A 13,160-nucleotide genomic window follows, 5' to 3' on the forward strand; every position below is an offset into this window, starting at 1 on the left:
AGGAGCGACAGATTACATTAAAAAAAAAAAAAAAAGCTTTCTTTTTTGTTTTTTTCATGTTTTATTGTGAATCATGTGATCGTTTACATGGGAGAACATTAGCTTTACATTCACTGCCATGGTTACAATCCCCTCCATGCATCAAAAGGGTATACCCTGCCAGGCTGCCCCTAGGTCATCAGCACACAGCCCCTCTCCCTCTCTGGGTCTAAAGTTCCCAGCCACTCTATTTCTCCATATCATCATCTCTGCCTCCATCTCGGGCATCACTGTTTCTCTGGGTAGGTTTCCACACTCCGCTCTTCTCCCTTGATGTATGTAGGACTGCAAAGTCAACCCCTCCTCTACTTTTGCTACAAAACGTCTAACTTTACATTTCCAACCCTCACAGTCAGTCCTGATAGCCATTATTCACTATTGTACCACAAGAGTCCTATCCCCATCTCCCTTCATCAGCCCCGCCCAGACAGACGGATTCTACTCAGTGGAGATTCTACCTTCCTCTGCGCCCTCTGGATCTAGGCTCCCTCTCAAGAGCTTTCTTGAAGTACAACGCTATCTATGATAGGATAATATCCATACACCTACAAGGAAGAATGGAGTCCTGGTGTGGCACTGTGGGTTAATGCGCCAGACTGCAAAGCCATTTGAACTGCAAGGTTGCAGTTCAAACTCACCAGCTGCTCCTTGGAAATCCTATACAGGGTCGCTATGGGTCAGAACTGACTCGACGGCACTTCACAACAACAACAAGGAAGAACAGTTAATACCACTATTATTCAAATTTATGCACTAAAGCCAATAATGATGAAATTGAAGAATTCTACAAGGAGCTCTGGTAGCATGTCAGGTGCCATCGAGTCGGGACCGACTCAAAGCGACCCCATGCACAGCAGAACGAAACAACGTCTGATCCTGGGCCAACCTCACTACTGCTGCCACACTTGAGTCCATCAATGCTGCCACCTGGCTGATCCATCTTGTTAGGGGTCTTCCTCTTTTTCTCTGACCCTCCTTCTTACCCAGCATGACATCCTTCTCCAGCGACTGTTTCCTCCAGACAATATGTCCAAAGTATGAGAGACGAAGCTTAGCCATCCTGGCCTCCAAGGAGCACTCTGGCTGCACTTCTTCCAAAACAGATCTATTGGTTCTTTTGGCAATCCATGGCACTTTCAGTATTCTCCTCCAACACCACAACTCAAAGGCATCAATTCTTCTACGATCTTCCTTATTCACTGTCCAGTAACATAGTGGTTCTTATTCACTGGTAGCATAGAAGTTACTAATCGGGCTGTGAACCAGAAGGTCAGCAGTTTGAAACTACCAGCTGTTCCGCGGGGAAAGATGAGGCTTTCTGCTCCCGTAAAGATTTACAGCCTCAGAAACCCTGTACAGGGTCGCTATAAGTCTGAACTGACTCCACAGCACATAACAACAACAACAACAACTTCATCAGTCTGAAATAGATCAAACATGCAATCAAGATGTATTGATAATTACTGGCGATTGGAATGCAAAGGTTGGAAACAAAGAGGAAGGATCAATGGTTGGAAAATAGCCTTGGTGATAGAAATGATGCAGGAGATCTAATTTTGCTAGACCAATTGTTTGTTCATTGGACTCCTGGTGTGATTATGACTAGTTCAATCCAAATACCTTTTTTAAACAACAACAAAAGGCAATAATGAAGGCAGCATGAACCTCACCAGATGGAATACACAGAATTCAAATTGACTCCATCTGTGGAGCTAGATGGTGGAAAAGCTCTATCTTATCAGCCAAAACAAGGCCAGGGGCAGACTGTGGAACAGACCATCAATTGCTCATCTGCAAATTCAGGCTGACACTGAAGAAAATGAAAACAAGTCCACGAGAGCCAAATATGACCTTGAATATATCCCACCTGAATCTGGAGATCATCTCAAGAACAGATTTGATGCATTAGACACTAAAGGCTGAAGGCCAGAAGAGTTGTGGGATGACATCAAGAACATCATACAGGAAACAAGTTCATTAGGAAGACAAGAAAGAAGGATAAGACCAAATTGGATGTCAGAAGAGACTCTGAAACTTGCTTTTCAGCATAGAGAGGCTAAAGCAAATAGAAGAAGTGAGGAGGTCCAAGAGCTGAACAGAAAATTTCAAAGGGCTACTTGAAAAGACAAAGTACTATAATGAAATGTGCAAAGACCTGGAATTGGAAAACCAAACAGCATTTCTCAAGCTGAGGGAACTGAAGAAAAAAATTCAAGCCTTGACTCACAATATTGAAGGACTCGATGGCACCTAAAAACAACAAGGGGCAGGAACAGATTTATTGGAGTCCTGGTGGGCTTTAAGGTTTACTAGCCGGACAAGAGCAGTGTTCTGTTTAAAGCTAATTGTTTCCCCTTCTGAGCCACAGTCCTTCTGTGTACTGTACCCACTGTCCCATGAACCAGCTGAGTCATCATAAAGCATTCCAGTCTGTTTGTGGTCCTGGTGGAGGACAGGCTACTGGTTCCTCTGGTCCTTCTGGGCAGTTATTTCCCAAGTGTTAGGAGTTTCTTCACATACCTGTGCTGATCAGTGCTGTTGTTGTTGTTAAGTGCCATTGAGTTGGTTCCAACCCATAGTGACCCTGTATAGGGTTTCTGAGAATCAGTTGGTGAGCTTGAACTGCCGACCTTGTGGCTCAAACTGACTTTGCAGTCCAGCGCATTAATCAACAGCACCACACCAGGACTCTGTCGTTAGGGGTGGCTGTTGTTGTTATGTGCCGTGGAGTCGGTTCTGACTCATAGCGACCCTGTAAAGGGTTTCCGAGGCTGTAAATCTTTATGGGAGCAGAAAGCCTCATCTTTCTCCTATGGATCAGCTGGTAGTTTTGAAGTGCTGACCGTGAAATTAGCAGCCTGATTTGTAATCACTATGCTACCCATCGTTGTTTTTCTGTTGTTAGTGTTAGGTGCCACCGAGTAGATACCGACTCATAGTGACCTTATGCACAGCAGAACAAAACACTGCCCAGTCCTGGGCCAACCTCACTATTGTCGCCACGCTTGAGTCCATCGATGCTGCCACTTGGCCAATCCATCTCGTTGAGGGTCTTCCTCTGTTTCTCTGACCCTCCACCTTACCAAACATGATATCCTTCTCCAGTGACTGGTCCCTCCTGACAATATGTCTGAAGTATGAGAGACGAAGTTTGGCCATCTGGACCTCCAAGGAGCACTCTGGCTGTACTTCTTCTAAAACAGATCTATTGGTTCCTTAGGCAGTCCATGGCACTTTCAATATTCTCCTCCAACACCACAACTCAAAAGCATCAATTCTTCTACGATCTTCCTTATTCACCGTCCAGATTTCACATGCATATGAAGTTATTGAAAATACCATAGCTTGGGTCAGGCGCGCCTTAGTCCTCAAGCTGACATCTCTGCTCTTCAACACTTTATAAAGTTCTTGTGCAGCAGATTAGCCTAATGCAATACATCATTTGATTTCTTGACTGCTGCTTCCATGAATGAGTGTTGATAGTTGGGTCAGGTGCTGTCAAATCAGGTCTGACTCATAGCCACCCTGTGTACAAGAGAGCAAACGGCTGACAGGTCCTGCCAAAGTCACCATCCTTCCTATGTCTGAATCCACTGTTGCAACCACTGTGCTAATTCATCTCATTGAGGGGCTTCCTCTCTTCTGTTGACCTTTTACTTTACCAAGTATAATGTCCGTCTTCAGAGGCTGATACGAAGTCTCGCCGTGGTCACTTCCAAGGAGTGTTTTAGCTGTCCTTTCTCCAAGACACACGTGTTTGTTCCTCTGGCAGTCGACAATATATTCAGTATTCCGCTCTGCTGAATATTTGAGGGGTGCCCACTGGAGACCCCGAGTCCCTTCTCTGTCTTGCTCTCTCCTCTCTAGTGCTCTGTCCTGGCCTCATGTCAAATCAAGGTATCTCATGGGTGTCAAATGTCCATTTGAGGACTAAGGTGCACCTGACCCAAGCCATGGTATTATCAGTCACCTCATATGCATGTGAAAGTTGGACAATGAATAAGGAAGACAGTAAAAGAATTGATGCATTTGAATTATGATATTGGCAAAGAATATTGGAAGTACCATAGCCTGTCAGAAAACCAAACAAACCCGTTTTGGAAGAAGTATAGCCAGAATGATCCGTAGAAGAAAAGATGGTGGAAATTCGCCTCTCGTACTTTGGACATATTATCAGAAGGAACTGGACATCACGTTTGGAAAAGTGGAGGGTCACCAAAAAAGAGGAAGACCCCCACAAGATGGACTGACACAGTGGCAGCACAATGGCCTTAAACATAAAAACTTTGAGGATGGCGCCGGGACTGGCAGTGTGTCGTTCTGCTTTGCACAGGGTCGCTGGGAGTCCGAAACAACTCAGTGTTTGGTGTGGACACAGCCCCCTGCACCCTGAAGCAGGCTGTTGAGCACAGTTCTACCTTTGTGAATGCAGTGCTCGCTGTGGACAGGCCCAAGGACTGCACTGACCTCAGAGCCCACATCCAAGGTCATGTCTAAGACGCTGCCAACAGGGCGTTTTCTGTAGCTCAACTTGAAATACAAGCGATGGAGCGTCCACCATTCAGATCCAGAATTAGAGCATCCTGCTTCCTGCTTTGGCCCCGTGTCTGGTGACCAACAAGCAGGACTTTAGTGTGGGGCTGGGGAGACAGTGAGGAGCACAAGCCCCCTGCCCAGTCCATGTAGCACCCATATCTCTCCCCGCATCTTCTCGGGCACCACTGTGACAACCCCTTCCCTCTCCCCAGAGAACATTTTCAATCACTTCTGCCGTGTCCCCCCGATGTCCATGTCGCGGTCCATCCTGGAGTCCCTGGAGATGTCCACAGGCATGAAGTGTGACTCTCACGAAGGGTGTTCCCTGCACCTGCGTGTGCGTGCCTCCTTCATGCTGCAAGGTGAGATGGTTCCTCACAGTAACACCCAGGACACAAAGCCTTGGGGTAGGAGCCGCAGGACGGGTGTTGCCAACCTCACAAAGGTTGCATAGTCATCGTGGGGGTGCCCAGCCTGACTCTGGCCCTGCCACCCTCCCTTCACCCCAGAGGACCTGAGGGGCCTGGAGGTGTGTACCATGAATCCAGACACCCAAGAGGTGCAATGTCAGGGAATGCGGGTGTCCCCGGCCTCCCGCCGACTTCACGTGGGGCAGCAGGTGAGGATGTCTAGGGCCCCCTGGCCCTGCCAGTCCATCTCCCAAGCCTTTGCCTACAGCAGATGCTGTACCGTGTCCTGGTCCTGGCTGCCCCATCCCCGTGCCACCCCACCTCCAGGCTGCATGAGACACTGCCCATCTTGGGGGTCCAGCCATCTGAGGCCAGGCTCAGGGAAGATGAGCAGCTGGTCAGGTGTGCCCGAACAACACCTATCGCTGACCCAGCTCCAGGTGCACTTCGACTGTTTCAAAGTGAGCGTGGCCCAGAGACTCTACCTCACCCTGAGGACTGTCCCACACTTCTGTGGTGTTCAGCTGGACCGTCAGTACCACGTGGAAGGTGTGAGCCCATGAGCCCAGGCGGGCACAGCTGCCATCTACCTGTTCAGACAGGCAGGATCAGCCAGGGAGGGACAGGGAAAGGACCAGGGAGGGACCTGGGCAGGTCCACAAGCTGGACAGCTCTCAGCTGCCCATTTGGCCTTATTCGGGTCCTGACTCCCTAGAAAAGGGAATTTCCAGAGGTGGAGAGGGCAGAGGTCCAACTGGGGGTCGAGGGGCCTGCCCACCAGCCTCTGGCATTTGCAGACTGCACAGATGAAGATGTGGGGAGGAATTTGCCTGACTGCATGGGTGAGTCTCTACAAGTCCCCTGTCCCTGGAAGATCCCTCCGCCTGGGCTCTCAGGTAGATGAAACCCAATGTCTGAGACAGAGGCCACCACCTCCAGGCTCTTTGGGCAGATGGAGCCCTGTATCCTTGAGCCCTGTATCCATGATCCAGTGACCAGGACTGTCAGCTCTGACCCCACTATGGCCTCACTTACCACCCCTGTAGCCGGCAAGCTCACCTTTCAGGTGAACCGCAGCCGCAAGGCCATCCTGGTGCAGGTGCCGGACATCCCCAGGAGCCCCGACTACTATGTTCGGCTATGCCTCAGACGCCTCATCTGTGAAGACATGGGTCCCCCAGTTCGGGTGAGTTCCCCATCCACATACCCACTCCTGCGCCCCACCCACCACCCAGCCCCAGACCCCTCAACCCCTTCCCTTGCTGCAGGTGACTGCCAATGGGTCCCGGACGGTCTCTCTGCCCTACAGTCAAGAGTTGCCCTGTCTGTGCCTGGAAGTCAGTGCGAGTGGCCCTGAATGGGAGGGGGCATGAGGGACAGGCTGGGGTCAGCGCAGTGGCTTAGCCTGGGCTGACCCATGCTCTCTTTGCAGGGCTGGTCTTCAACCCCTGATGCAGTGCGGATCCAGACCTGTCCCTTCAAAGATGGTAAGTGCCCAGTCGTCGTCCAGGCTCTCTGTCCGGACCCACTCTTAGTCCCTGGCAGCCTGGTGGGGGAGGGAGGTTCAGGAGGGTCTGAGCAAGGACAGAGGAAGGTGGAGGAGAGTGCAAGGGTAGGAAGCAGGCCTGTCCCAGTTGTGAAGACCGAAATGGGAGGGGGTGTTGAGGTGTGGGGGGCCTAACCCCCTGAGTCTCTCTTGGTAGCCAAGGGCGTGACCTGTGCAAGCCCCTCCAGGTGGCAGAACCTGCACGTGGCTATGCCCCGCACGTGGCTGTGGTCACATTCACGTGGACTCAGGCCAAGGCTCCGGGACCCACATCCCATCCCGAGACCCTGGCCTCGACGTCACCGAGTCCAGTGGTTGTGGTGGGGATAGCCGTCCCAGCCATTGGCGCTGACGGGTTCGGACAGACCCTGTAGACACGGAGGCGTTGTGGGACGCGGTTTACTACCACCCAGAGAGCCAGGCGCTGAGCTGGGAGCCCACCTGCCCAGTGAGCGGCCGCGTGAGTCTGTGCTGGCGCGCGGGGCCCAGGACCCCCTGCAATGACCTGGAGGGCTCTGAACGGCCAGTCCAAGGCAAGGTGAGTCCTGCGGGGGGCGGGGCCTGGGCCAGTCCTGCGGGGGGCGGGGCCTGGGCCAGTCCTGCGGGGGGCGGGGCCTGGGCGGGGCCTGGGGGGTGGCCGTCTCTGACCTGAGCGTCCCATAGGTACGGTACCCGCTAGTGGACACTCAGCCCCAGCTCTGTCTTAAGGTGAGCGGGCTCAGCAGCCGGCCCTGGGTTGCCCGTACGGGGTGGACAGGGTGGAGGGGGAGACCTGCGGGTAATAAGGAAGCCTGCAGCTGCCCCCCACACACACGACTTGTCCAGACCCTGGACCCAGCGACCGTGCCCACCATCGTGCTCCTCAGACCTTATCCTGGTCTAGCAGAGGCGGAGCTGAGGGCCTTGTGGCGGGAGGGCCAGCCCCAGCGCTCTGCCCCCACCATGCGGGAGCGGGGCCTGGCCCTGGGGGGCTGACTCCCACACGCACACCAGGGAGCCCCTCCCTCCGCAGTTCTCCGCACACGGGGGAGTTGGGGTGCGGTGCCCGTTTGCACAGCGGCGCTTCCCAGGTGAGTTCTAAATGAGGCCGCGGGAGGGGACTGCCGTGAAGGCTCCTCAGCGGGGGTAAAGGGGGTGAGGAGTGGAGGCCGTGTCAGGGTGCTGGCCTAGTGGGTTGATCGAGGTGCTCTCCTAGTTGGGGTGAACTGGGAGAATCGGGATGCGGTACTAGCCTGCTCCCCCTTGGGGTCCTCACCCTATACCCCCAGCCTGGAAGATGACAGTTCAGCAAGCCCCTTCGCGGGACCTCCTCCGGGCCACCTTCTTCTCCTCCTACCCAGCCCGCTTCCAGGTGCGCCTGTGTCGGCCAAGGACGGCCGTGCTCCCGGATTGCAGCCGGCCGCTGGAGGTCACGCCCCTCCCTGCAGCCTCGGTGAGTCGGGTGAGCGCAAACCGCGCTGGGGGTGCTGGGAGCCCCACCCCGTGCCCACACGCCTCCCCGCACCTATCCTGCCACTAGGGCGCTGCGAGCGCCACCAAGTGGGCGCTATAGTTGCGCGCAACATGTGCGCACCTGGGTTAAAGACGCAGCGCAGCCTGCTCTGACTGACCCGTCCCCGACCCCGACCCCGACCCCGACCCCGACCAGGGCGACCCCTCCTTGGAGCACGCTGCCGCCTTCGTGGACATTCCCCGGGACGAAGCCTGTGCCCCCGGCATCTGCATCCAGGTGGGTCGTCCCCTTCCTCTCGTAGACCTCGGTTTCCTCATCAGCCGCCAGGGGAAAACTCCCTCCCTAAAGCTATATGGGTGCTCGGCAGCCTCACCCGGCAGCCCCGGGGCTGGGCTGCGTTCCGAGAGCGCTGGCTAGTTGAACAACCGCTTGGCGCCTACAGGGGTGGAGGACCGACGTGCACTTCTCCGTCCCGCAGCAACAGTGCGACGTCCAGTGTGGTGAGTCCATCCAGTCGGTCTGCACTCACCGTGGCTGTGGAGGGCGTGGCCTGCCTGGCGCCGGAGCCTGGGGGTGGAGTCTGGGGGGTGGGGGTGGGTGGGGCTGCCTGTTGACCTTACCCAGGGCGCCTTAGCCTCCCTCCCCCCCACCACTCTGAATCCCTCTGAAGGGCTGTCCTCCTGGTGTGTCCACTTCCCGTGACCCTGATTCCAACTGTCCAGTGATTCAAGAGGTCCCACGGCCTCTCCTTGCCCAACAGATTCTCAGAGTCCCACTTGCCCTGGGAGAGGACCCTGTCCTGAGGATAGGGCTAGCCATGTGGATGGTGGGTACTGACCAGGACTGTGACCTCTGGCTCAGGACCATCCGGAGATGAGGACAGGCAGAGGCGAGTGTGGAAGCAGCCAGCTGATGTGCATAGTCAAAGAGCTGCAGGCTAGAAAGCTGGAATGAGAGGTGTGGTCAGGTGACCTACGACCCTTGCAGGGTGAGTCCTAGCATTTCCAGGCACCTGCAGATGTGCACCCCCAGTCTCCTCACACAGAGGAACTTCCTGGCCACTCCTGGGGTCCTCTCCAAGGCAAGGGTCTTCTCCAGCAGATGGCAGGCCACAGAGGCCTGGTGTTTGGATGATGACCCTGGGGATTGTCTGTCTCTAGCTGTCACCCACAAGACTGCGACCTGAATCCCTCTGTCTCATCAGTAACAAGTAGGTACCTGGCCTAAGACTTGGGTCTGGACAAGTGGCCTCCTGCCTGGCACCTGTCCAGAATATTCCTTTGCACAGCTGAAGAATTAGTCCTGTGGGGGAGTGACCGAAGACCACCTCCAGCTTATACCCCAAGCACCTCACACTGAACCAGGGTCCACCCATCAAGGACTGGCCACTTTCCATGCCTCAGTGGCCACCTGCTGGATGTGACATGCATTTTGGACTCATGGAGACCCTGTGTGCTACCCATCTCTGCAGCGTCATAGTGTCCCTGGTGAAAGGTCCCAGCGGAGGGCTGGTGACTCACATCTGTCCCCTGCGCTGCCCCGGTGTCCACTGACTACACAGTCAGGGACTCCCGCATGCAGCAGCCCACAGTTCTTCCCATTGCTCCCCTGCAACATCACTGTCCACTCCTGCTTGGCCACTTTCAGGCCCTCACCCTGGCTATCCCCTCTACCCGGCCATGGTCACCTTGAGGTTCCTGTCTCCTCTGCCCGCAGCTCTGGGAACTGTTGTCCCTGGTGACCCTATGCCCCAGGACTACAAGAGAAGTTGCCATGTGAACCTCACTCAGTAAATAGCTGTGTACCATCTGAGCACCGCTTGTCTCTTCCCTTTGGACAGAGATGGGGTCAGCTGGAGAGGTGGTCCCTGGGGTGAGACAAGGAGGAAGATGACAGGTCAAATGGGCACAGAAACCTCCAAGGCCCAAAGAAGCAATCCTGAAGGCCCCTCCACAATGGTGGTCTGCCAGAGGAAGGCTGGACAGGGGACCTTTGAGGGAAGGAGATGGGACACAAATGAGGAAGGAGCCTGCCCTGCCCAGCTGGAACTCAGAACTTCTCGGAACACTAGCATCAACACCCCCGACTGCCTCGCTTCGTGTGTGTTTGTGGGGTCCACCCCCAGTGACCCCTCCTCTCAGGATCCCTCAGAAACTCAGGTGACCTCTTGGGACTCAGTGGAAGTCCTGTGTGAGGGTCCAGTGCCCAGGCTGCATGCCTGCCCCTCAGTCATCCCCACCCAGTGATGGACCCCAAGTCAGGTTGGGAGAGGCAGGGGTCAGGTCTACCCTAGCTTGTACAGGGAAGTCACAGGGGCAGACTTGGGGACTGCTGGGGTCAGGGGGTACCACCAGTGATGGATAGCGTGTTACTCTGTAGAGGCCCAGGTCAGGCTGGGATGTTGAGGGTGGGTTTGGGGTGCCCAGGTCAAACAAGGAAGAGGCACCCCCAGACTCCAGGTGCCACCACCACCACCCGAGGGAAGGGCGCAGGGTGGGATCTCGGCCCTCATCACCTTCCTCACCCCAGGAGTAGAGGGTTGGGGTGCTCTGGAGACCGCCGTCTGCCTCTCATGCGCCCTCCCCAACTGCCAAGGGATGGGCACTAGAGTCCCACCCAGGCTGAGCCACCCCTGGCCGGGCCCCAGTGTCAAGACGCGATAAGTACAGAAAGCTCAGTCCGGACCTTTCCCAGTGGAGGTAGGAAGGGGGGTGTCTCTGGGCTCAGCTCCCAGTTGACCCAGTACAGGCCACTGTCATGTCCTCACCTTAGCCGTGGCCAGCCCACAGATGGGGAAACTGGGGCCCACACCAAAACAATGACTCTGTTCCTCTCCAGGGCTAAGGATTTTGGGGAGTGGGGGATGCTAAGGTCCCATCTACGCCTTATGTGGAGGACTTCTGAATGCTGCCACCAGGTGGCAGACGTGTTCAGTGCCGGGTCCTGTACTGGGCACACAGTCCTCACCTCCAGGTTAGGGTCCTGGAGCAACACCAGTGGCCTGCAGCCCAGTGGGTCCACTGCCTTGGTCAGTGATAGGATGGGTCTACTGGAAACCCTGCGTGTCCTGGAGCAGAGTTCTGATGAATGTGGTCAGATCGCAGAAAGGGCAGTGGGAGGCAGGTCACCAACAGCTGGGGCAGACAGCCCTGCTTTACAGTTGAACACCGGAGAGCCTCTGATTGTCATCCATCTTATCCACCTGCCTGTCTATCCATCCACCCAACCGCCCACCCATCCACCCACCCACCCATCCACCCACCCACTCCTCTTGAGCACCTAGCATGGCCCAGATGGAAACACACCACACCGACTAGTCCAGCCCCCAGTCTGGCTTTCTCAGTCCCATCTCAGGCCACCCCACCTGGAGCTGATTACACAGAGGAGACAGAGGACCAGCATTGCGGGGTGTGGATGGAGAGCTCAGGGGAGCCTGGGGTGAGGGGCATTCCTCGGCCACTTGCACCTCAACAAACATTAGCATTATCTAGTGCCTCAGCATGACATCCTCCTTGACCACTGGCAGGTCACTGAGGCTGGGCCATGTGCACCCCCCACCCCCCTGGGGCAGCCCCACTAGAAAGAAGGGGCACAGAGGGTGGAGAGTCCAGCTGGTGTCTCCCCTCCCCTCCACAACCCTCACAGCCCCACCTCCACCACCGCTGCCCCTCCCTACCTCAACCACCACCACCACCCCCCGGTTCATTTCATGGTGGGGTTCCACCTAGTCCCTGCAGACAGACTGGGGAGGGTTGTGGGTTGTGTGTGTTGAGGGAAGGGGAAGCAGCTGCTGGGGTTGGGCTGTTGACCTCTCACCCACCACGGGGCCCTCTGAAGAGGGGACTGTCCTGGGAGACTAGACTCGGGTTAGCTTACAGGCCCTGGAGGGCAAAAGGAGGAGAGTAGCAGCTGTGGAGGGGGAGGGGCGCCCTGCTACACGTCCCCAGAACCCTGAAGGGGTGGAGCAAGGATGGAGTTAAGGGGCATAGAACCTCCACCGCTGGCAGAGGCTGAGGTGGGGCCGTTCCCACTCTGCCCTCTCTCTCATGGCAGGTTCATTCCTTATTGGGGGGAAAGGTCTTTGGGGACACAGCCCTGGTCTAGTTACCCCCAGGATCCCAGAATATGTGTCTCTCTCACACCTGCACGCCCTAGCCTTCACTGAGACTCCTCTTCCTTACCTCGGGAGGGACTTAGATGACACTTAGACGCTCCGCCCCATGGGAGCCAGGTAGTTGCTTAGGGCCAACCCCTTCTCCATCCTGGGGAGCCTGGGCCCACAAGGAGAACTGTATGGAGTAGGGCTCAGTTCAAACACTCACTACCTGTGTGACCAGAGCCAGCAGGTACCAACTCCAGGCAATGGGATCCCTGGACGGCAGGCTATGTAGGGGGGTACAAGGGGTGTGGGGGCCAGACCCCCACCAGTGACACTGTCAGAGCTGGTGATACCAAAATGATTCTAAACTCTTTGTGCTGTATCTTAGCAGAAATTTAAATTAAAATATCCCTGTAGTCAATTACAACAACACAAACATCTTCATAAACCCAGTTCACATGTATCGATATGCAAGGGTGAAACACTTGTGCTCATTTCGTTTTGAACATCTGATGCCACAGGGATTTCAAATACCAGCAGGGACCCCCATGGTGGACGGGTTTCAGTGGAGCTTCCAGTTTAAAGGAACTAGGAAGAAGGACAGGTGGTCTAGTTCCGCATGGTTAGCCACTGAAAGCCTTGAGAATAGCAACGGAACAGTTTCTGATACAGCGCCAGAAGGTTGGGAGGCACTCAAAATACGACTGGGGAAGAGCTGCCTCCTCAGAGCAGAGTTGACCGTGATGACACGAACGGAGCAAAGCTTTCAGGGCCTTACTTTTCTGGTGGGGCACAGTGCAAAATGAGAAGAAACTGCTGCAAACATCCATTCATAATCAGAACATGGATGTACAAAGCATGAATCTATGAAAAATGGCATAGAATGTGTAAAGATGGATACCCTAGGCATTGTTGTTGTTGTCAGGTGCCATCGAGTCGGAACCGACTCATAACAACCCCATGCACAGCAGAACGAAACAATGTCCGATCCTGGGCCAACCCCACCACTGCTGCCACACTTGAGTCCATCAATGATGCCACCTGGCCAATCCATCTCGTTAGGGGTCTTCCTCTTTT

General features: G+C 55.1%; 1 protein-coding gene across 1 annotated transcript; it reads left to right on the forward strand.

Moving 5' to 3' along the window:
* The first annotated feature begins 4,828 nt into the window (after nucleotides 1-4,828).
* On the forward strand, nucleotides 4,829-8,401 carry IL17REL (interleukin 17 receptor E-like). Its single transcript, XM_006876418.1, has 11 exons — nucleotides 4,829-4,937; nucleotides 5,085-5,194; nucleotides 5,420-5,534; nucleotides 6,032-6,171; nucleotides 6,254-6,322; nucleotides 6,418-6,472; nucleotides 6,906-7,069; nucleotides 7,195-7,239; nucleotides 7,544-7,601; nucleotides 7,800-7,963; nucleotides 8,180-8,401. Exons 1-11 carry the CDS (start codon nucleotides 4,829-4,831, stop codon nucleotides 8,399-8,401), a joined length of 1,251 nt encoding a protein of 416 aa, XP_006876480.1.
* Nucleotides 8,402-13,160: the final 4,759 nt, after the last annotated feature.

The sequence above is a fragment of the Chrysochloris asiatica genome, unplaced genomic scaffold, assembly GCF_000296735.1.
Source record: "Chrysochloris asiatica unplaced genomic scaffold, ChrAsi1.0 scaffold00378, whole genome shotgun sequence".
NCBI classification, from domain to species: domain Eukaryota; kingdom Metazoa; phylum Chordata; class Mammalia; order Afrosoricida; family Chrysochloridae; genus Chrysochloris; species Chrysochloris asiatica.